At 35.8% G+C, this 24,805-nt stretch overlaps 3 protein-coding genes and 2 long non-coding RNA genes across 7 annotated transcripts in view; 2 read left to right on the forward strand and 3 right to left on the reverse strand.

The window, feature by feature from the left end:
• Window positions 1-14,197, reverse strand: part of LOC142978031 (uncharacterized) — a 47,522-nt gene extending 33,325 nt beyond the window's left edge. The window contains exon 1 of the mRNA XM_076122251.1: window positions 14,122-14,197. Coding sequence (XP_075978366.1) covers window positions 14,122-14,183 — 62 coding nt within the window. The 5' untranslated portion in view covers window positions 14,184-14,197. The remainder of the gene's footprint in view (window positions 1-14,121) is intronic.
• Window positions 1-22,116, forward strand: part of LOC142978034 (uncharacterized) — a 33,704-nt gene extending 11,588 nt beyond the window's left edge. Inside the window, exon 5 of the long non-coding RNA XR_012959735.1 lies at window positions 22,001-22,116. This is a non-coding gene — a long non-coding RNA (uncharacterized LOC142978034). The remainder of the gene's footprint in view (window positions 1-22,000) is intronic.
• Window positions 1,007-24,725, reverse strand: LOC142978032 (ATP-dependent RNA helicase DDX42). Of its 2 annotated transcripts, XR_012959734.1 has the most exons (17): window positions 24,248-24,725; window positions 23,914-24,004; window positions 23,217-23,386; window positions 22,499-22,739; window positions 21,983-22,139; window positions 21,601-21,740; window positions 21,266-21,365; window positions 20,926-21,057; window positions 20,579-20,753; window positions 20,119-20,215; window positions 19,689-19,839; window positions 18,856-19,049; window positions 17,728-17,837; window positions 15,762-15,894; window positions 15,253-15,417; window positions 2,278-2,315; window positions 1,007-1,673 (listed from the first exon to the last, which is right to left on the reverse strand). XR_012959734.1 is itself a non-coding variant. In XM_076122255.1 (16 exons), the coding sequence occupies exons 1-15, from the start codon at window positions 24,493-24,495 to the stop codon at window positions 15,271-15,273; spliced, it is 2,286 nt and encodes a 761-aa protein (XP_075978370.1). In that variant the 5' UTR covers window positions 24,496-24,725; the 3' UTR covers window positions 2,057-2,315; window positions 15,253-15,270. The 2 variants fall into 2 exon arrangements, 1 of the variants encoding a protein (XP_075978370.1); XM_076122255.1 differs by lacking the exon at window positions 1,007-1,673 and having other exon boundaries at window positions 2,057-2,315.
• LOC142978035 (uncharacterized) lies at window positions 11,474-14,268 on the forward strand. Of its 2 annotated transcripts, none has more exons than XR_012959736.1 (3): window positions 11,474-11,558; window positions 11,760-11,922; window positions 14,146-14,268. It is a non-coding gene; the product is annotated as an uncharacterized LOC142978035 (long non-coding RNA). The 2 variants fall into 2 exon arrangements; XR_012959737.1 differs by having other exon boundaries at window positions 11,478-11,558; window positions 11,710-11,922.
• On the reverse strand, window positions 12,386-13,893 carry LOC142978033 (uncharacterized). Its single transcript, XM_076122256.1, has one exon. The coding sequence runs from the start codon at window positions 13,870-13,872 to the stop codon at window positions 12,859-12,861; it is 1,014 nt and encodes a 337-aa protein (XP_075978371.1). The 5' UTR covers window positions 13,873-13,893; the 3' UTR covers window positions 12,386-12,858.
• Window positions 24,726-24,805: the final 80 nt, after the last annotated feature.

Here is a 24,805-nt window from a genome sequence, read left to right on the forward strand (position 1 = left end):
ATGTAGTTTATTTAAATGTATTTGTTCGGTTATCTAAGAACGTGCACTTATGTATGTGTTTAAAATTCCGTCGTTTCGACAAATAGCTAATAGTTGGATACGTTACTCAAGCATGTACCTCTAATATCGTCTTGGTTATTAAAACCTATTATATGAACACGTAGGTATAATGTAGGCTGGGAGGACACCCTAGCCCAGAAGTTGAACGAAGAAATTAATTCATCAAAAAATTGTTTCGATAATTTCATATTGTTAGTTAATTTCGCCATGAAAACTGCTGTTGCTTTATGACATTGACCTATACCCTTTAAATCATAAAATGTTAGCAACTTTGAATCTAAAACATACCTACCTCTATGAAAGTCATCACATTCGTTCAACACACGCTATTTGAAACGATTACGATCGAGTTCACCGCGATTAGCATTCACGTGGAGCGCTAATGGACGGCAACTTTTAATTTATTCCTTTAACTGTCAGTTAACACGAAATGTACGGATAGTTCTACGATAGATCCTGTTCGGTAGCCTCGGAAACTAATACAAAGTTTACGAGTTTGATGAATTCGTGTGCCCTTTTCCGTGAAGGGCGGGTAAAGGTGAAAATGAGTTTGGCAAAGGTATGTTCTGTAGTGAATTGGAATGCTAATTTTGGTGGGTGTTATTGCAGAATTAGACTTTTAAAAAACTTTTATTTCTGAATATACGGATAAAAAATATAAATTATCGCGGCAACTGAAATAAGTCATGTGTGTAAAATACAATTATCTAACTGTTACAGTTCATGAAATACAAGCCTGGTTGGTGACAATCAGACAGACGGAATACGAATACTCTGTAATAGGTTCTTACCCTTTAATACGGAACGCTAAAAATAGACACGAATACGGGAGAAACCTTGTTTGAAAAATATTTTTTATTTATCTTTTCAGTCAATCAGCCTTCAAGAGATAGAATTTTTTTGTAGAAAAAAGTAAGTTTTTAAAAATAAAACAATATAATTCGTTCAATAGCACTTTATTTCTATTTACATAATATTATTAGTTTAAAATATCATTCACCTAGTATGTGCTCAAAGGAATAAAATCCTTGATTCAGTTGACTGGTCACGTTTATTAAAACCTTGATAATTCACCCTTTAACAAACAGTTAAAAGGTACCAAAACAAGACGAACTGCCTCGAAACAATTACGAATATAATATATCGCATTTTATAAATATTCGTGATTTTTATTAACTAAATAAAATAATATGTCGTTCGCAATTTGTGTTTGCCGCTTTTAATCTCGACTGAAATGTGCCTTACACATTATAATTACTTATCGACTTATATTCCTCAATATTCTTATCGTGTAAGCGCGAAATTACTTCGTGAAACAAGACACTTAAGAGTGCAGGTGATAGAGACGTTACAAGGAGACTTTCTGTCACCTGCACTCCGTTCCTAACTTCCTACGTCTAGTATTTTAACCATGTGCCTTTCGCAAGATGCTGCTATAATCCGACACTCAAAGTTATATGGCGCATATTTTACTAGCTAATTTAACACAAGTGTCTTCATACCATAATCAGGTCTTAAAAACGTGGCCAGTCAACAGAATTTTAAAAACAATCCATATGATAAAACAAGTGTGTGGTACAAACAATAATCAACTCTCACACTGTACAAATAGAGTACCGTAAAACGGGGTGAATAGAAACAATTTTCAACTTTGTCCTAAAAATTTGTAGCGAATAACTTGTTATTTTTATTGTCAGGTTGTTTTATATCATGTCCGGCGCCATGAAGAAAGAGTTAAAACCATATTTGTCCAAAAATATGCATAGTTTTACGATATTTCATTAAAAAAATGGTCAATTTCTATTCACCCAGCGATAGGGGTGAATCGAAACGACCAAAGGGGTGAATGGAAAAATTGTGTTTTAAAACGTTTTTTCAGTTAACAATATTGTATCTTTATAGATAAATATACACCTAAAGAGATAAACACTCCAAACAACTCATTAGAAAAGAAATTCCACTTTAAATCTAAAGTTTTGAAAAAAATGTATGGACCATTAAGGCATTCGAGGACGGTTGACTTTGAAGCAATTTTTTGGGTATAAATATCAATTTAAACATTTAAACAATTATGACACCGCAGAGAAGTAATATCGACGTGTAATCATTTCAAATTTGAACAAAATTCTTAAACGAGGAGTACTCAAACATTGGGCTTGAAAACTTTCCTGATTTTTTTTCTATTCACCCCGCGAATTCTATTCACCCCGTTTTACGGTACATTTATACATTGGCCTACGTCAACTGCTGCCACTCTGAAAAAAGCGATAAGAGAGCGTTTAAAAAACTACGAAAACGAAATAAATAAATAAATTGTTAGTTTTTTGTGCTATTCACAAAAAGAGCTATTTAATACCTAAGGCACTGTTGCCTAGGTAATTAGTCTATTCACTTTAAGGTTGGTTTTCTATTAAATTTAAGAGTTACATAACGTAACTGTGTTGATAAAATGGAGGATGGTATACCGTATGGCGTTAAAATTAACCAAAATATTATAAATATTTAACGTAAACGGTGCATTTAAAATAAACAGACACTAATCTAAAATATATTTTCACAATCTCGATGTTGAGAAAACAAAAATGAAATTGAATATGAATTAAACAATTAACGATTTTAAACTCTCGCGACTTGAACACATAATAACAGTCATTAATATGTATCTCGCTTATTTCAGAGTCGCATACAACACGTTTGTAGAAATAAAACAAAGGGGTGTATTGGTCATCATTGCAATTCATTGCAGTACATTGCAGTTTACTGCAGTTTATTGCAGTTATATGCAGTTCATTGCAGTACATTGCAGTTCATTGCAGCTACACTATGTGGTGAGATAACTCGGCACTTACGGAGTTCGTTAGCAACTAACGGTGCGATGATTATTTCATACATATTTGTAACACGTATGCAATATTATATGAAATTTAGCGCATTTTTTGAGGAAGAACTGATGTTTTTGCAGGTTTTCCATACATTACGAGTCAAAACACTGAAATAAGTATTTGAATAAAGTTCTCTGAAGTTGAAAATCTCGGCTGTTAAGTAAATTAACGTTTTTATAACTTACCACCAGTAAAGGATAGGCTTACTAGAGATATTGAGGCGCCCGTAGCCAGTTGCGCTCACCGGTCGGTAAACGATCTGTGGGTTAAGCAACCGTTGGCGCGGTCATTCTATAGATGGGTGACCGCATAGTGGTATTTGAGCTGGGCGTCTCCGTGCTTCGGAGGGCACGTAAAAAGTCGGTCCCGGCTGTTGTCTACTAAGATAACAGTCGTTAAGCCATGTCAAAGGCCTTACGGGCGGCTTGAACAACTTTGACACTAGGTTGACCACTAACCATACGATATGAATGAATGAACTAGAGATAAGTTCTTTCGATAATACTTTCTTAACTAAACTATAGTAAGCAGTTACTCAAGACAGGTTATTGAAAAAGTCAGTTATTTTTCTTATTCAGATAACGGTGTTTTTCCCTTTCAAATACCTGCAAATATTGTAATTTTTAATAGTTGTATTCATCATATTATACTGCGTACGTGTCTTTTATATTTCTCGCTTTAATATTAGTTTATAAACATTATTACTAAATGTAGTAAAACTATGCATACCCTCAACTTTGGCTCAAAACATATTCTTACAAGTTGTACAATTTATGGAGATTGTTAATATCAAATATATTGATATTTGATAAATAACCACAAAATATACGACTTGTAAAACAAACTTACAGATGCGGAATATTGCACTTAATATATTATCATGGAGATAGATATATTTTTAACCCATTTTTTACCAGTTTATTACAATTTCAAAGCCGAAAAGAAAATTTGATGATTTTCTTAACGGAGTTGCCCACGACATTTCGTATAAAGATAACATATTTTTTAATTTATTGATTATTCAAAGTACAATAAATTAGTCATAATTAAAGAGGAACCAATAAGTGACCAGTGAGTACCTATTTATTGGTTTGTGGAGGAACGAGGTGATCGTGTTCCTCCAACACAAAGGGAGGATCCTCCGACCAGGCGAGGTGATCGTGCCTGGTGGGCCTAGGCTGCCCGACTGTTCTAGTCGGGAACTTGTATATATAGTCAGTTGCAGTGCAAACTTCGATAGCGCGAATCAGGACTTGTGACGTCAGTCACACTGCGCGTGGTAATTGGTTGTGTGCTGGTCCCAGTAGATGGCGCTGCATGTAGCGATCCGCTACAGGTTCCTCTTTAATTATGACTAATTTGAGTACTACTCACAAATTTAAAAAGGAATCCATATTAATGATGAAATATTTAAAATCTTATATATGTTTATATGATTATATCCGCACCTGTTAACAGATATGATAAGTCTATGTCTATTTGAGTGTAAGCAGGACTATGTGTCACACTGTAACTAACATTGCTTATTATATTGCAGTGGTAAGTTTTAGCGCAAGACAGACAGACAGACAAACATAGTCAACATCCTAATACTTTTGTAGGTTTGACGTTTTTTACTTGTATATATTTATTTTTCGTCATTTTAGCTCGGTGATAGCGGTTTTAGTCTTAATGTTGGGGACATTAGTGGTCATCCTAGTGTCCAAGTTGTTTAAACCGCCCGAAAGGCCTTTTGCCGGTTGCTATCTTAATTGCCGGCAACTAGGACCGATTTTTAACGTGTCCACTGAAGCACGGAGACGCTCAGTTCAAATACCAGTATGCGGTCATCCTTCTATGGAATGACCGCGCCAGGGGTTGCTCACCCCACTAATCGTTATTAATGTAAGTTTGTCTGTCTTGCTCTACAACTTAGCCACTTATGCTTGGTGTATCAATTACCTTGTAAGAAAATACATCAACATTTACATACTATTGTGTCTTAACATATTCAGCCATTATTTATTTATTATCATATACTTTATTGTGTGCCATATTACGATTTATTTATTATTTTTTCATAACTCTTAAAAACGAAAAATATATTTCCATTCTTGCAATTAACGAATATGTATCTTTTTAAATTTAATAATTTTATAATATTTTAAAATCGTTTTTATAATAATTCCTTTTATCTCGTAGCGATAGCATTAGATATTGAATAACGCTCATACAAATATTAAAATTTTATTAAGATCTCATAATTATATCCTAATTATTAATTCATTAATTAAAGAAGTCAACCCTTTACCCTCACACACACTCAGAGTCAAAGTAATAATTTCTCTAGAATTCCACTAATTTTAAACAATTATATTATTATGTGCGCACCAATGAAACGAAAGACAAAACATGTAAGTTTTCATGATAATGCCAGCGACGGGCATTCCTAAATATTAAGAAATTCAAGGCATTTCTTAAATGTTTCATCGCGTTGGATCCATTTATATAAGTTATTAATAATAATCTTTAATAATTTAATATGATGTTTATTTATAACACTGTATAAAAAGAGTTTATTCCTATATTCGTTAATTGCAAGAACTATGAAAAAGTTTATAGTTTGAGGGAAAAGAGCGTAACCTTTTAACTATGACTTTATAGAGAGACGGTTTTCAAACTTAAATAAACAATAACAAAGTTAATCAACATATGCGTAGACGTAGACGTACGTGCACGTGCACGCTCGTATACGCTCCTTTAAAAACGACAGTTAAAACTTAATATAATTATTTTAGCACATAAAATATAAATTTTACGTTATTCATGTGCTTTACTCGTAACAATAACAAAATAACTAAATTTTAAATAACAGGTGTATGTCTTTTTAGTGCTCTTTTCCCTCAAACTATATAAAAACATCCACCGATCACTGTCAGCCGCTAAACGATCACGTCACTTGTCTACCCCACTTTACCTTCGTGCCTTACTACTTGTGACATTTCATGCAATTACAAATATTTCAGTATAAGGACTGCATTTGAATGCACGTAATAAGTGTATTTAAGCGGCGTGTTAACGCTGTAACTGACTGCACGCAAATTTGACTCTTAACTGATTGATGTAACTCATGAAATCAGTATCCACTATGAGTACGACACAGGTATGTTGCTGCTACGTACTGTTTTGCGCGAAGTCCTTAGCGAGTTTTTAAAAAAAAACTATTTATTAAAACCCGAAATATATTTATTAAGAGACCCAAAATTACACTACTACACGAACTCAAACCGTTGCACCCGGGAGATGTTAATGGAATTACTGAGTGATGCTAACTGCTAACAACAACTGACTACTGGCCGCGTGGCGGTGATGCTTTTATAATAATTATGTATTGCTTGCACAGCAAAACTTATTAACTAATTTCGGATATAACACGTCCCCCCTTGAAAACGGAGCTTCATCTTAAATAAGAAGAACGCGAAGTTTTATAAACTAAACAGCGTGCAAGAGCTTGAGTTTTACAATCATATAAACATTAAAGTTATTACTAAGAAATAGAAAACATTAGTTTTATATTAAAATCATAGTGATATATATAAAAGATCACTTTATATAATAAAACTTAAGATAAATCATGAAACAAAATAGAAAAGTAAATTTTACTTCTAGAATATAGATTAGAGATAGTAATTATAAGTAGTTACCTAATAAATGCTTAGGTTGCGATTAGATTTTTCAAAAGGTCTAAATTTTACATTCTTATTCATTTTATTTATTTCAATTTCAGGTAAGCTTTGAATTGACCTTCTGTCAAATCCTTCAGAGTTTTCGGATACATTAGTTAATTCCATAGAGTGATTTATTGAAGTCTCATTACTACTTTTACTATCATTATAACAATGGTTATATATCTGTATACAACAGGATGGGTTAATGCATTTAGCAAAACATTTTTTATATAATTTATATAGTGAGTAAATGACAATTATACCAACTATTACATAAGTTAATGTTGAATAGTAATGACCATATTTAATAATGTGAGATTGATTCTTTACATTATTTATCTGGTTTTCTAAACTGTCTAATTTATGCGAAGCTAATTTAAATGATTCTAAATCTATGTTTGTCAATGAAATAGGAGAAATTTCGTGTAAACTGTCATTTAGTATATTAAATTTGCAACAATCATCTTCTGTTATGTCATAATTGATTGACAATTGACTCGGTAAAATTCTTTTATAAGTATGTGATGGATAGAATTGCAAGGTTTGGAAATACGCAATACAATCATTTTCCAAAGATAACAGGCCAGTGCCTTGCAGAGAATAATCTTTAATATTATGATTACATTTTAATGTTAACTTATTAGGTTTGGATTGGACAAATATGTATTTTCCATTATTTAGTTTTTGCCAAATATTAATGTTACCATAAATAAGCTTATTGTGACAAATATCAGGAAGTGACAAGGTTACTTCCGTTAACAGTTTTGACTCACAGGAAGGATTATTGATCGTTGACAGAATAGAAGGTAAAGGACATATCATATAATTTGTATTGACACTCTTACAACTAGTTATATCATCTAACATTGCGTAGTTTAATCTATCATCAGTTATTGCTATATAGAGTTTAGATGGGTGAATCAATACATATGTTAAAAAGTTATTACCTTCTTGAGGAGTAGGTAACGGTAGGTTTTTGTACACATTGAACCTCATAGGGTTAATCAGAGGAATTTGGATTACAAACATAATCTTATTATTATAATAATACGCAATTAATTGTGACAGATCTATAATATTATGTATATTTTGTAAAGATAAGGTAACAGGAAATTCAACATTCGATTTAAATTGTTTACTATTTGAAAGTTCGTTATATAATTTTGTAGGAGATAGGACATAGGGGTGTAAAATATTTGCCTTTGCAAATAAAATAGAATTTAAAATTGTATCAAGAATATTAGAGATTGACAATAATGATCCTTCTAAGACATTAAATAGGGAATTAATTTTCTCAATATTCATTAAATTAGTATTTGTTTTATGATTTTCAGTAAATATGTAATTAAGTTTTTGTATTTGCTTATCTAATTTAATTTCATTTTCATTTAATTTGTGTATGGAAATATTAAAGTTATTGATGGTGGACTGAACGACGTGTATGTTGTCCTTCATGAGGGAAAATATTTGATTTTCATTTTCTTGACAAGATGTAATAGCTTCATCGTATTTTCTAGCGTCATCTGCGTCTAGAGTACCGAAAAAGAACTTTAATATTTCGCCACCTAATTCGAGTGACCTTTTAGAACGATCATTGAATCTTTCGGAGATAAGGTGAGATAAAGAGTTATACTTAAGAAAATTAGCATTAATTAATATTTCTAAAGGGTCAATCGCATTTTTACAATCTAACGAAATTATAGCTAAATTCTTTGCTTTTTCACAGAAAGCAGATACACTTAAAATAGATTTTTGGATTTTATCTAAATAAGGTTTGATAGGGGCGACTTCGACGTGAGTAATCACATTCCAGAAGTCGTTGTAAAAATATGCAATTGATGACGGGTCAAAGTATATACCCTAGAGACTAAGACATATATTCGATGGGGTCAGCCAAAACCAATCTGTAACAATGGCAAATCACGCTGGTTTAATTTCGTTAACATGATATTTGACATGTTTTCTATTTATGCTTAAAGAAACATTGTTTTTACCATGAATTTTTACTATTTTATAGGGACCTTTCCAAATTGGAGATAAGGCTTTCCTTAACCTATGATGATGTTTTAAATAGACCATATCGCCGACTTTGTAAGTTTTAGATGAGGAATTTGTATCATAATATTTCTTTGATGCTTCTTTACTTTTAGTTATATTTTCTAAGGCCCTTTCGCGAGCAAAACGCATCCTGTATTGTAAGGCGCGAATATAGTCGTGATAGGTAGTGCTATCATTTGATTCATATAAACTACTGGGTATGGAAGGTTTGTGGCCAAATAATAACTCAAAGGGAGTATATTCTGTTGTACAATGAGGCGTTGTATTATAGGACAAGATGGCAGTCGCTAAATAGCAATGCCAGTCGTCGTGATTTTCGTTTACGAACGACTTTAGATACTCCTTGAGAGTGGCGTGGCTCCTTTCTAGAGCGCCATTAGTTTGAGGGTGATACGGGGTTGAAAATAGATTTTTAATTTTAAGAATTTCTGTTAATTGTTTGAAGAGATCGGAGGTAAAACAGGTACCTTGATCAGTAAGAATCATTTTTGGAAAACCGAATAGAGAAAAGAAATGAATTAGATTTCGTGCTACTTCGTCAGTCGAACATGTTATCATAGGATAAGCGGAAGAAAACTTGGTCAAATCGTCCTGAAGCGTTAGTATATACCTGAATTTTTGAAGGCCAGCTTCGGGCAGAGTACCGACAATGTCGAGAGCTAATCTCTCAAACGGTTTGGTACTGGAGGAGGTAATGACCATTGGTGCTTTGTTTGAAGAGCGCATAGGTTTGTTTATTTGACATAGCCTACAATCTTTTACAAATCGTTCAATATCTGAACGCATAGATTTCCAGTAATAGGATGCTTTTATCCTATTGTACATCCTTTTTACGCCTGGGTGACCAGCAATAGTGGTACCATGATTTTCTTTTAAAATATTCGGGACCTCAGCGGGAGTAGGATATATGATTTTATTTTTATAGATATGCACTTTAATTTGAGTGCCATGGAAAATATACGATATCATATTATAAATTTTAACATACACTAATTTTGTAAAAGGCTCTGAAAAATCGGATATAGCTAATTCTTTTTCATAATTTTCGTTAGAAATAATTTTGTTCCGTAATTCCATAAGTAATTTATATATTATTTTATAACTTGTTTCGTCGTAATGATGTATTTTAGTATAAAGAAAATAAAGCGTTCTATTATTAGAATCTACAGTGTGAACGGTTTCAAGTTCACGTTCACGAGCGCGTAACTCGTCAGCATTTTCTACAAGTGATAACAACTGCTCACAATGTGGCATAGAGTAATCAAGGTCCAGAGACATCGGGCATGCTATACATTTTTGTTTGGCTAAATGAAGGGATTGACTATGCTCTTCTATGACAGTATCGTTGTTTGATGCGGTTTTTAAAAATTGCTTTTTGAAGTATTGTTCATAAGTTGATTTATTTAAATTTGAGTTAGAAGTTAAGGCGTTTACGGGATATCTAGATAAAGTATCGACATTAGAATTTAGTCTACCTTGTTTATAGACGATTTCGTAATTATATTCCTCTAGTTTAAGTCGCCATCGTATAAGACGACTACCTGGATCTTTGACATTGAACAACCAAACTAAAGGTCTGTGATCCGTAACGATTTTGAATTGGTAGCCATATAAATAGGGGCGGAACGTTTTCACACCGAAAAGAATAGCTAGAAGTTCTTTTTCCGTTGTGGAATAGTTTCCTTCTGCTTTGTTCAAGGTCCTTGACGCATAGGCTATCGGTTTATCCTTGCCGATTTCACCTTGGGAAAGAATGGCTCCAATGGCATAATTAGATGCGTCAGTGGTAAGAATGAATGGCTTTGAATAATCAGGATATTGTAACAAAGGTGCTGAGACTAATTTATTTTTTAACGTTTGGAAAGCAAGTTCTTGTTCTTGCGTCCAATGGAAATTAACGTCCTTCTTTAAAAGAGAAGTAAGAGGTTTAGTAATCTTTGAAAAGTTTTCGATAAATCTGCGGTAGTATCCGACTAAGCCTAGAAATGATTTTATATCCTTGGCGTTTTTGGGAGATGGAAGACCTTCGATGGCTTTTATTTTGTCGGGGTTAGGTGAGACACCTTTATCAGTGATTACGTGACCGAGATAAGTCACTTCTCGGCGTAAGAACTCGCACTTGTCTGGTTGTAGTTTTAAATTATGTTGCCGAAATCTTTCAAGGACTAATTTTAGCTTATCGAGGTGACTAGGAAGATCTGGAGAATACAAAATACAGTCATCTAAGTAGACGTAACAGTGTAATCCTTGAAGACCAGATAGTACTGTATTCATAAGACGCTGAAAGGTGCTAGGGGCATTTTTAAGCCCAAAAGGCATTCTGTTGAACTCATAGTGACCAGATGTTTCGTTTGTGCCAACAATTGTGAATCCTGTTTTTGCTGCGTCAGCAGGATTTAATAAAATTTGGTGAAATCCACTTACGAGGTCTAAGGTTGTAAAATATTTAGAATGTCCTAATTGGTCAAGAATATCTGTTATCAGAGGTATAGGATAAATTTCGGACACCGTGACATCGTTAAGACGACGATAATCTATGACGATACGCCATTTACGTTTACCTGAGGCGTCTGCCTTCTTTGGGACCACCCATACAGGGGCACTCCATGGTGATTGAGAGGGGCGTATGATATTTTGTTTCAGCATTTTAGTTATTTGATTGTCCACTTCTTCCTTGTGGCATTCCGGGAAGCGGTAAGATTTTACGTGAATTGGAGCGGCATTTCCCGTATTTATAGAATGATCGATAGTGCTTGTATAGGTGAGGGGTTCACCTTCGAGATGGAAAATATCTGTGAATTGAGAACAACAGTCTAACAAAGCTGCTTTTTCTTCAGGATTTAAGTGAGAGGTTCGTATTTGATTTAGAACTAGATTTTGTCTATCAGTAAGAGAAAGAGAAGTTTTATTTACAGTTTCGATATTTGAAATTGGCAGACACTCTGTGAGGCTATTATCCACAGGTGTGAGATTAACGGAATAATTATTAACTTCAATTTCAGATTCAGTTGTATTTAGAATTGAAACATTTACTCTACGATTTGGCTTTAAGGTGACAACACAATTCGCGACATATACTCCTTCAGATATTTTATGATCAAGAACTAAGGCTTCTTTAAGAAGAGGTAACTCATCTGCACTGTTTGACACTCCACATTCGATTACAGCTTCGGAACGAGCAGGGATTTTATAAATTGGCAGTTTGAAACGTAAAGGTAAAGTATGATTTTGCATTATTAAACATTGCTTATCATAATCTATGACAGCTTTAAGATAACCTAGACAATCAGTACCGATTATGCCATCATATTCAAGATGAACATTATTAACAACATGAAACTTATAAGAAAACACGTCTGAAGATAAATAGAATTGCATTTGAAAAGTACCTAATGTTTGGCAATATGTACCGCTATCATTGATTCCTTTAAGTCTCACTATTTCTGGAGATAGATTAGGTTTCTGATAAAGACTTTCTTCTTTTACTAAAGAAACGCTAGATCCGGTGTCGATTAGTAGAACGAGTGACCGGTTAGTATGCTTAGTTAATAAGAAAACATGCGGAAGTGTTACCTTTTTATTAAACGAACTCGTTTCGTAAACTGGTATATTATTTTGATGAGATTTGGGACATTTTAAGGACTGGGACAAATCATCCGACGGAAAAGAGGTAAGTTTGCCTGCTGAATTATCATCATTTTCCTTACAAGGTAAGTTGTTTGTGTAGTACTTAAGAGAGTTATTATAAGATTTAGATTTATCATAAGATTTAGTATTATCATAAGATTTAGAATTATCGTAAGATTTAGTATAGGATTTAAGATAATCATAAGATGTAGTATAAGATTTAGTATCATTATAAGATTTAGTATAAGATTTAGGATTATCATATGATTTTGTATAAGATTTAGGATTATCATACGATTTAGTATAAGATTTAGGATTATCATACGATTTAGTATAAGATTTAGGATTATCATACGATTTAGTAAAAGATTTAGGATTATCATATGATTTTGTATAAGATTTAGGATTATCATACGATTTAGTATAAGATTTAGGATTATCATACGATTTTGTATAAGATTTAGAAATAATTGTGTCATTTTTGAATCCTATGGATTCCGATCGACACGCATTCGGAATCCGATTTAGTTTAAAGGTTCGGGAATTAATGTTTCATTAACGCTTGAATGGTTCATGGCCGTATCATTCGTATGGCAAAAATTTACATTTGCGTTGCCTCTATGTACATCACTACTCTGTGCATGAGTATTATTACGGTGTTGATTATTGTACTGCCGCTTGCGACACTCGGTTATCAAATGACCGGGTCTTTTGCAATATGCGCAACTTTTACGTGGGAAATTATTAGGAATTTGTGACGATTGAATTTGCATGGGAAAACGATTTTGATTTGAAAGATTTGAATTAGAAAAATTTGTATCATAAGATTTTACATTTTTGTTCTTATTTCGATAGCATTCTGAAGACAAGTGACCTTGTTTGTTACACGTCGAACATGTCTTCGGTGATTTAGAAGAGAGTTTGGTAGCGTTAAATAATTTTTCTTCTTCAATAGCATGTGTGACCGCCTCGTTTAGCGTTTTAGGGTTACGACATCGAACTATATGCGAAAAACTCGGATTTAGACCCATAAGGAAGGTATTGAGTGCTAAATCTTCAATACCGGCGACTCTACCGACTAATTCGTCCTTTTTATCACATGAGAAATGCACATCTGCTAACAACCGCGTAAGACATGATTCTATTCTCAAGGAAAATTGCGTGACTGTCTCCGACGGCAAGTTTTGTTTGCAATTTTGTAAGTCGGACAAAAGATGTGATGAATGTTTCTTCTCACTAAAGTTCTGTTTTAAGAAATCCTTGAGTTCTGACCACTTACTAAAAGTTTTTAAAGAACATGCTACTTGTGCCTTACCTTCCAATTGGGAAATAATAAATTTACATAAGATAGTTTGTTGTTCAACGGAGGCAAGTGAAATGGCATTGTCACAGTTTGTAAGAAAAGCGGGGAGCGTTTCCCTTTTACCATCATATGGTTTAATAAATTTGGTAAGGAAATTAAGAGTTATAGCATTGGACATTTTTGTAGGATTTTTATTTTCCTTTTCAGATTTTACTGAAAGTTCGGAATCCGTCATTGATAATCAACAATAATAATAATAGGTATATGTTTAGATAACCTTGAGATTTAGTAGATATAAATTTCTAATATAATAATTAGATTATAAGATTTAGATATACAGATTATTTGTTGTTACACGGCTAATTTAAAATAAAGTTTTATAATAAGATTTTCTTTTCAGGGTTGCAGAACGATGCACAAATTATTTCGAATACTTTTATCACAAAATTTCACTGCACACACAACACAGAAAGTTAAGACTTACGTTGATGATGATTTCGTGTTCCAGATGAAGGCGAAGAGGATCAGGTGAGTTAGCTGCATCATGGGAACTGGCAACAGTTGAAGACGTTGACAACACGGAGCTGCTCTACACCCAGAGGGTTTTATAGGCTCAGTAGAATTTGAGTATAAAAATTTCAGATTGAAGACGTAGGTAATTCAGGTCAGGGTTCAAGGTCTCGATTGCTGCGGCGCCGGCTCACGCTTACTAGCGGAGGCTGAAGGTCGGCTGCAGTCTAGTCAAGGTCAAGACTAGAATTTGGTTGACGGGCTAGCGCTGGCTCACGCTACAAAGCGGAGGCTGACAGTCGGCTAAGGGGTGTACTTGCGTGTCTGATGCGGGCTCACGCTGCGTGGGGCGGAGACTTATCGTCGATCTGACGTGATGCGGGCTCACGCTGCAAGAGCGGAGGCTTACCGTCGACCTTGCGCTGCTAGTACACACTCACTAAGAACTGTCCGAATGCTGTGGTCTGAACACGGGTCCAGAAAGCCAACAGCATCCCACTTCTGACACCAAATGTTTTGCGCGAAGTCCTTAGCGAGTTTTTAAAAAAAAACTATTTATTAAAACCCGAAATATATTTATTAAGAGACCCAAAATTACACTACTACACGAACTCAAACCGTTGCACCCGGGAGATGTTAATGGAATTACTGAGTGATGCTAACTGCTAACAACAACTGACTACTGGCCGCGTGGCGGTGATGCTTTTATAATAATTATGTATTGCTTGCACAGCAAAACTTATTAACTAATTTCGGATATAACAGTACGCTCTACGCAGTTACGTTTACGCTACGCACAAGTTACGTATACGCTACGCATGGGCTACGTATACGCTACGAACACTCTACGTATATGCTACGTAGACATAACGTAGTTGCTACGCCATGCGACATACAAGCTACCAAGAGGCTACGTACGTTTCGGACTTGCTACAGACACGCTACGTACGCGTATCAACACGATTTATTAATAAAACAATCTGTATATTTTAACTAACTACCTCAATTTTCCAACTAAAAACAATTGCATTAAATGTCTCAAGTAGTTTCCACTACGAAGTCACACCATTCCCTTCATTTCTGTCTACAGTTGAATAGTACCTACATAAGTATACGATACTAGTTACTCCCAGCGACTTCGCTTGCCACTCTTGCGGATCCTGTCGGCCGCCGCCTTGTCGTCGGCGGACGGCTGCGACGCGGGGGCGTTGACCCCGGGCTGGATCACTGGCCGCGTCTGCTCCCACGAGTGGTCTGTGGATGCTGTGAACTGCAAACGGACAATTTTTTTAAACTATAATATTACAAAATTAAAAAAATATGTCCCATTTGAAGGCCTCCATAACTCAGTGATGAAGGTGGTCGCCACGTCTCTACAACTGTGTCGAGAGGTCGTGGGTTCTCCCACTCGGAACAAATATTCTTGTGATCCACAAATAGTTGTTTCGGGTCTGGATGTACTTTGTGTCCGTTGCTTGTATATTTGTAAAAGTTCTCCCCTGCAATTCTTAGTGTGGGAGTTGTTTTTTTAAGAAGAAAACAATAAAGATGTTTTCCCTTCTCCCACAAACCACCACTAGCTTGAACCGCTACAATAGGAGTAAGCATGATTACCTGGTTGTACTGCGACCTGAAGGCGGCCTTGAGCGAGGCGAGGCGGTCGGTGGCGGGCCCGTGCGCCGCGCGCTCCAGCGCCAGCGCCGGGGACGGCTCCTCCTTGTGCGGGAGCCCCGGCCGCTCCTTGTAGCTGAACACAAACAATATTGTTATACAATGAGAACTAATAGTTGCACACACTGGTCTGACCTTTTATATGACTTAGGTCCAGTATTACAGGTTACAGTGGCGAAGGCTCCCTATAACCCGATTCCTACCGGCTTTACCTTCGGAACACTCCTTAAAATGCGTCACATAAATGTGTATTATTCTCAAGAAAAGATCGTTTATTTAAATTAAATTCTATATTTATTACGACATTCATCAATATTTTCAATACGACTAATTAAAAATAAATAAATGAATAAACGCCTGTTCTATTTGTCATTGCAAAAGTTGCATACCGAAAATTGCCGTCAAACAACTCGACGGCGCGCGCAGGAATCGCGTAAAGCGAAAAAGATGTCGATGACGTCACGCGGACGTACTTTTCTATGGCGCGTTTTACCGGCGAGGTAACCCGGAATTCATCGGCTTATTGGGCGACTAGTAGGTACGACAGGCGCAGCGGCGCGGGCGGCGCGGCAACTAGCGAATGTGTGAGTGAGATGTAATGATATTTAATGAGAGAGAGACAATGAATGCAATTGTTGTGATGACATTTATGATTTTAGATTTAGTTTTGTTTTCATTTTGCGCGCCTATTTTAGGTTATTTTGGATTATTATGTTTATTATATTTGGATGAGTTAAATTGTGTTAAATTATCTATGAATGTTATTATTTAGTGTAAAATCGTGGTGATTGTGTGAATGTACTGGTCGTATCTTACATGTATTTGTAAGTACTTATTACTTTCATTGTTATTGTTTGAGTATTGCGATCAGGGACAACAAGTAGGTAGAAGTAGAAGCAATAAATATTGTTAAATTAGTTATTAATCAGTAAATTAATGTTGTAGAGTGTAGACATTAGTATTGTATTAGTATATATATGACATTGTTACTTTAGTACTTATTATTCTGTGACATTGTTTTCAAAATGCTCCTAGTGCCAACATGTACCTATCTACCAAAATAAATAATACAGAATGCAAAGGATATAGGTAATTAGTATTTTAAACATTCCCTTAAGTTATTCGCTACGATATAACTTTATATATTTATCAATGGCTTATTGGTACCTAGCTGTAAAGTGTTTTTATTATTTCTCCGATTGTTTCTAGTAGATAGCATTTGGAGTCAATCAAAGTTGTATTTAAAAATTAAAACACTTATTTTAACATGAAATTTGAAGTAATAGGATAGAATCATTCCTCATCAATAATTTCGTTCATAGGTAGGTAGGTAGGCACCTACTTAGTTCTTACCTACTATGAAAGTAGTTTGGTAAATCGGATCGCAATACAACGATTCTGTTCTGTTAACGTATGGTTAGTGGTCAACCTAGTGTCAAATTTGTTCAAGCCGCCGCCCGCCATCGCGTCGGTCACCCACCTATGGAATGACCGCACCAAGAGTTGCTTAACTTTAGCTTTAGCAGTTTTAGCTCCGGCTTGCCTTTTAACAAAACTCACCCTTCGCCACTGACAGGTTATGTGTTGGATAGCCTATCCAATAGGTTAAGTGGCAGCCAGACCACCTTGTAACCTAAACTATATTTATTCAGAGGTGGTGAAACTGAGGCTAAATTACCAACAAGCTCAACTTTACTGAACTTTAAATTAACTCTTAAAATACTGACAGATTTGACGAAATCAATCAATATGCCAATATTTACAAGAAAACATACAAAGAAAAGTATTTGAATGAATTTTCAAATAAAAACATCTAAAAAATCTACTTGATAAGTGAACAAAATAAGTGGAGATCCATTTTACAAAAGCCCACGCTAATATGGTTAAAGTATTATAAATATTATCATACCCAAGTCCACAGCCGCCAACATTGAGGTTCTTGCCCTTGCCCTTCTTGAAGCGTGACTTGCGGAACCACGCCGACTGCATCGCTAACTGCATCAACTCTTCAGGCACCTCCTATATACCACACAGAAGAAATAAATGTTAAAACATTGTCTTACAACTTTACTGAGAATAAATGAGTCAGATACCAAGCGAGATTTTCATTAATAAATATTGTAATATGTATTTATAAATCGGCCAAGTGAAAGTCGGTCTCACGCACGAAGAGTACCGTACCAAAAAAAAACGTTTATTGTACATACTTTAGTCCGCTCAAAAAAGCAAGTGTAGAATGCGTGAGAGGGATCCTAAGTAATTTCTTCAGAAATTGGTTCAGGATACTTAGAGAATAAACATACTAAAAATCCCCGCCTCTAGGGGGGCGCCGGAGTGGGAGGAGGGGTTTACAGTTTCCATTTTTTAGTTTTTCACTAATATTTTTAAAACGGTTCGTCGTAGAGAAAAAGTGTCTTCTACATAATGAAAGATGATAAAATTGTCTACAACTTTTGTTATACACACTTTCTCAAAATTCTCAACAGTTTGCGAGCATCACGCTCCGACATAGTTAAAATGAATGTTTTTCAGATCATGAGTGAGTGTCATAAATGCGAAGCTTTGTTTTCACTTAACTTCGGAAGTAGATGACCTACAGACTTGAAATTTTGGATTTTAATTATGTGGTTATTGCTTATTGGTTAACTAAATTTTAAGCGTTCTGATCTTATCCGGTCATGAAGGCGGGCTGATCTAACGAGTTTTATAGTAATAGTTTCATTCTGTCCATTTCAACGACAGGTAACAAAAACCAAAAAACCTATATTGCACATTTACGCTAAGCTAATATATAGCTAATATATTTCACGTACGTGCACATGCACGTACGTGAAATATATTAGGACTTGGGTCTTGGACATTCAGACCCAAGTCTGTCTTGCTTTTTTCCTTCTTTGTCACTAGCGTGAGCGAAGGTATACGTGCATGTGCACGTACGTGAAATATATTAGCTATATATTAGCTTAGCGTAAATGTGCAATATAGGTTTTTTGGTTTTTATTTTAAGATAAATTGTTGATGATGTTTGTGTCCGTACCTGCTGCGCCCCCTCCAGGTTCCGCAGCAGGTGTCCGGCGAAGTCCTTGTCCTTGTCCCGCGCCAGCAGCGTCCAGGCCGCGCCCCGCACCCCGGCGCGCCCCGTGCGGCCCACGCGGTGCGTGTGCGTGTCGATGTCGCGCGACACCGTGTAGTTGATCACTGTGCGGATGTGCGGGATGTCCAGACCACGGGCTGCAGGACAATGGAAACAACTTTTATGGATAATCAACAGTATTTATACAAGCTATTTGTTTCGTTGGACCCTACTAGCCCTACTGATGTCATAAATACAAAAGTTTGTAGCATGGTTGAACGTTTATATATTTGTTACTCTTACACGAAAAAATATATATTCGATATACTGTAAGCTTGTACCTTAAAATTTAGTGTCACTTGATAAGTTAGTAGTCGAAATCATTCAAAACTTCTTTACCGATTTTTTTTACGCAGAAGAAAATAATGTTTGCCGGAACAGCGAATCAATAGACTTACTACCCTTCACAATGCTCTTTTAATATAAATACTTTATTAAAAGAGCTCGAGGCTTAGTTAACAATAGCCGCGCCGATCGAACTCTGAGGTTAAACTACACTTGCCGAGGTTGTCCTGTGAATGGGTGGCAACCCATCTTACCGAAGAGTATCGTGTTATAATCCAGTTAAATGGGTTGTGGAGGTCAAATAGTCAGTCGCTCCATGTAAAATACTGATATTCAGCTGCATCCGGTGAAATTGGAAGCCAACTCCAACATAGTATGTAAGAAAGGATAGGCTCAGAAAAATATTAATATAATCACAATATCACATATTATTATCATTAATCACACTGTACCTGCAACATCAGTAGCGACGAGTATATTATTCTCCTTGCGCTTGAAGGCCGTGATGACCTTGTTCCTGTCCGCTTGCTCCATGTCTCCGTGCAGCAACAGCGCGTCGTACTCCTGCACTCCCAGGTTCGCGGCCGTTTGTTCCGCTTCTAACTGTTACAACAAAACAAAAACTTTATTAAACAGTTTATAAAAATATTCAATCAAAGTCCGTCTGTTATGCTTTTGATGAAATTGGGCGATACTTAAAGATCCGAGATTAATCATAACTTTTAAATATATGTCCTTCTAAGGTGTTGTAATAGAAGATGAGACTTTGTATGCGCGGGTACAGGCCGAGCAATGTCTGTCAGACCCGATAGTTATAAGTTATAAAAATGCCTAAAATCGGCGTAAACTTTAATTTTAGAATATAATTGATTGTAAACATACCTTTTTGGTAACAAATATCAAGACACTCCCAGCTGATAGAAATTCTACTAAATTCTGTAACAACCACCACCACTTCTCTTCTGGCTTGTTGAATATTCTGTGAAATAAAACACCATAGTAAATAAACAAAATTAAAAGATAACTTACTTATTTTCTTTACTAATAGTAGACAAAATTAAAAGATAACTTAAACTAACGGATAAAGGCCTAATACCTCATTTAATACGGCAAAAGACTGTAGACTATGAAAATTGTTAATGATTTATCAAGGTTGAAAATCACAGTATTTCTTGAGTTTCCCGCTTCTCGGTATCAAATGGCCGGCAATATAATGTAGAAGTGTGTGTGTTAGTTAATGTACTGGCACCGAAAAGCGGTAAATAAAAAAGGGGTCTTATTAGGACATAGGCCTTATTTAGGTACCCCATACCCACGTTATTATTCAATACAGTATTCTCACCTAACATGTTGCGTGACCAAGTCACAAGCTTCCCCGGCGGCTCCGTGCTGCACCCGCACGGGGTCGTGCAGCGCGTCCCGCGCCAGGCGCTCCACGCGGCGCGGGAACGTGGCCGAGAACAACAGCGCCTGGCGGTCCGGACGCACGTGGTTGCAGATTGAACGGACTTGGGGCTCTGGAGGATATGAAACACAATTTTACACACAGGACCAGTAGTTCCTGAGATTAGCGCGTTCAAACAAACAAACAAACTCTTCAGCTTTATAATATTAGTATAGATTAACATACAGCTGACCTCTATTTATTTAAGAAGTAGGTATTTTAAGTTTTTGTAGTATCTTACTTACCGAATCCCATGTCAAACATTCTATCAGCCTCGTCGAGCACTAGATATGTAACCCTCTTCAGATTGGTCGCCTTGCATTTGATCAGGTCTATCACACGACCTGGAGTACCTACTATTATTTCTGCACCACCACCTGCAAAAGAAAATTCAATCACACATTTAAAAAATATTAAAAATATTGTAAAATGATTTATGTAGCGAAATACATTATAGGATTTATGTTCAAGAATAGCTTCCGTATGTCATTACGTGTACAACTGTACACCCATTAAAAGATTATTATTGTGATCCAACCTTTTTTTTTGGGATAATACTAATTATGTGTAATACAACATACATACCTTCTAAAGCTTTAACTTGTTCCCATTTAGATCCGCCTCCATAGCAGCACACACATCTAATGTTGTACACTTTGCCAAACCTCTTAGCTTCCATGTAGATCTAGCCACAAATAAAAAGTATTAATATAATATAAGGCCCTTACCTTGTTCGGGAGGAGACCCTTACTCAGTAGTGAGGCATTAATGGGTTAAAATTATATATAAAGACATCCAGTTCTCAAAAATTACATTTCTCCACATGACTAACAATATAAATGGTGGACGTACAGGCATGTATCAACATCTGCATCAAAATTTCACTGTCATAAGTTTTACTATACATCATGGTTACTTACTTGCTGTGCTAACTCTCTAGTAGGCGCGAGTATAAGTCCTATAGGTCCATCGTTAGGCGCCAGCTCCTTCTGGTCCATGATGTGCACTAGCAGCGGCCATAGAAACGCGGCAGTTTTACCAGAACCCGTGCGAGCGATACCTGAAACAAACATTACCAATTTAAAGTGTATGGTTAGCTTACAAAATTATTTGAACCTGTGGAAGATTTTGAAAACAACAACAAAGAGATCATTCTGAATGCTGATATGTCCAAGGTTCAATCCCTTGACCAAAAGAACACTCTTTGTGTAAAGTCTTTTGAGTCAAAACTTTATCAACAGTTCTAATTGGATAATCTATACGCTTAATGTGGATAAAACATATTTTATTAAATGTACTGACCAATCAAATCTCTCCCAGACAACGCGGCGGGCACACCAGCTGCCTGCACGGGCGTGGGCGACGTGTACTCGGAGCGACGTATGGCGCGCATCAACTGCTCGTCGAAGCCCAAGTGAGCGAAGCTGCTTACCGGCTTGGGAGGGTCCGGCCCTGTGATCTGAGAACGAGAGATATACCATTGTAGTTATTTAAAGATATATTTGTAGCTAACCTCCACAATATAACCAACCTTAAAGTGTTCATACGAATTGCAGATAAAATTACAGTAATAAGAAAAAAATGGGAATGCGCATATACCTATCAATATGAAATTGGGTGCTAGCTTTATTCAAAACGTATATTTTATGTTTGTATGAATTATAATAGTTGCACTTATTTAATTTTCAAAGTTAACAACATGTAACAAAATATTTTATTCATATTTATGTTAAAAGAATCGAACACTATCTTTTAACAATTTAAAACTTTAGAGTCAATAAAAAGTATAGCAGTAATCAACTTATTGTGTTTATTTACCTTAACTCCTAAGTTCTTCTTCAACTCCTCCACCTGCTGAGTGGTCAAACTCTCAATATCTTCATGTGGTGTGTAGAAGTTCTTCTCAAAAGGCTCATACTCTATCTCTGAGTGGTCTATGGGGGGCAGGGGGTCAATGAACTTCTTCTTTGGAGGAGGGATGGGGTTGCCATCCTCGTCGTATTCTATTTCCACGTCTGACCCGTCATCACCGTGATTTAGGGGATTTTCTTCCATATATCTGGGGAAAAAAGATTATTTAATGTTTAGAAAGTGGACCCAGTATATGGCAATAGGTTCACAACCTATTAAAAGTGACTACTATTGTAAATGGCGTAAAGTAGGCTTATTGTATACACCTCTGACTACACCTTCATTTATAACAGGAGTGAATGTTATGTATGTAGAATGTTTGTGACTGAATCACTCCAGAGCAAATGAACAGATGAAACTTGCCAGCGTTGTGTATCTTATGTCCCACAGTAACTTCTCTTATAAGCATTCTTCAGATCTTATAAGCATTCAATCCTACTATAATATTATAAATGCTAAAGTTTGTAAAAATAGATCTATGGTTATTACTCTTTAAAAACAACTGATTTTAATGAAATATGATTCCCTGATAGCTTAAAACCTAAATTAACACACAACAACACTTTCTATGTAGTGAAATCTCTTCCTACAGACAACTGCTAGTTTAATATAAATATTCACTCACTTATAATAACTCTCTTCATCGTCCATCTCATCAATATCTCCCCGAGTCCCTCTGCCGCTGTCTCCTTTGCCACTGGCCGCATTCTCCTTGCTGGCCACCAGGTCTTTAGCTGCTTGTTGCTCCAACCCTGCCATGTAAGCATCTAGTGGGTCCTCTTCATCCTCCTCTGCCTGTAATCATAAGTGTAGAATATGTTAGCTACATTTTAAAGTTCCATATGTGTCTTGTCTTGTGTCTTGTATGATAGGTTGTATAGATGTGAATAAAGCCAAAGTTTGTCAGGGATTTTAACAAGTTTCATTCTTTAGTATCTGCCAAAAAAGTGGAAAAAATGTGTTTATTTTTTGTATACATGTATGACCTTTTATATTTAATCAAAATCTATAAAACTGTTAGATTTCTAGAGTGAAGGAGTAGTGTTATTTGAATTGGACAACAAAAGTAATATAGAAATGGTATATGGATGTTAAATACAGAAAAACAAACAAAAACAAATAAGTCTTGTTGAAAGGTTTTAAGATGTTGTTAATAAAAAATACCTAATTGCAAATGAAAAACAAAAACTATAACAAGTCTCATATATTCAAAGATTTATAATAACAAAATTGGCCTTAATACCTCAATCATTGAAATAAAAGCCAATATATACTTGTTGCTTTAAGCTAATTATTTATTAAATTCAGTGGTATACAGGTACCTTGGAGCCCGAAGCATCACCAGTAGGGCTGCCAGGAGCTGGGATGTAAGCCAGGGCTGGAGTGGGAGGCTCATCATCATCATCAAAGTATCTGCAACAATTTGAGTATAGAATATAGACTGCAGTTTTGGTGCCTCTTATAACATTACATTGAGTTGATTAGATAGCATTACAATGTATCAAAGACCACTTCAAGTAGATCATTAGGGACTTGTGATATAGGTATTATAAGATCTGATTTATTAACCACAATCATGTGAGAATTCATACACAATATAGTATTGTTAACAATCTTATGAACCCATCAAAGATTTCTGTTGCTAAAAATACTCACTCATCCTCAGTCTTGGATCTCTTCTTGCCGAGCGAGCCCCAGTTGCCGGTGACAGCGTTTTGTGTGATTGAATTCATGGTAGAGTAGCCCTGCTTCGACAAGCCGGTGCTCGGCGGAGGTACTGCGTTCATCGTAGCCGTCGGTGGGGGCACGGCGTGAAGCGACACGTTCGACGGATTCCGCTTCGGCATCGTGAAACCAGCGAAACCGAACCCCTTACTACCACTTCCACCCGAATTATAACTCATCTTGATCCCCTATAACTCTACCAATATCAATAAAAACACCTCACTGCGATTCTATTTTCATTCCACCGATAAGGTTATTTATCAATGTTTACAACTGTATTAGCCGCAAACACTTGGATTAAAATACAAAATGTATGTTTCTAAAGGTCATATTCAGTACGTTTAATGGAAAGGAACACCTATTTTCTAATAAAAACAATTTTATTCAACTTCAACGGGAATAATGATGACAATTGACAATCACGTTGACATCTGTTTTTAAAAGTTGCTATGTGAATAATATTTTCATCTTTAAAACAGGTTGGGCGGA

Source organism: Anticarsia gemmatalis, chromosome 13 (assembly GCF_050436995.1).
Source record: "Anticarsia gemmatalis isolate Benzon Research Colony breed Stoneville strain chromosome 13, ilAntGemm2 primary, whole genome shotgun sequence".
NCBI classification, from domain to species: Eukaryota; Metazoa; Arthropoda; class Insecta; order Lepidoptera; family Erebidae; genus Anticarsia; species Anticarsia gemmatalis.

Bases quoted from the DNA above. Each gene is read 5' to 3' on its own strand.
- LOC142978033 (XM_076122256.1), bottom strand. From the start codon at position 13,872: ATGACGGATTCCGAACTTTCAGTAAAATCTGAAAAGGAAAATAAAAAT.
- LOC142978032 (XM_076122255.1), bottom strand. From the start codon at position 24,495: ATGAGTTATAATTCGGGTGGAAGTGGTAGTAAGGGGTTCGGTTTCGCT. The intron at 23,387-23,913 runs GTACCTGTATAC...TTATGATTACAG, and splicing joins GTGATGCTTCGGGCTCCAAG to GCAGAGGAGGATGAAGAGGA. The intron at 19,840-20,118 runs GTATGTTTACAA...TTGTTGTAACAG, and splicing joins TGATATTTGTTACCAAAAAG to TTAGAAGCGGAACAAACGGC.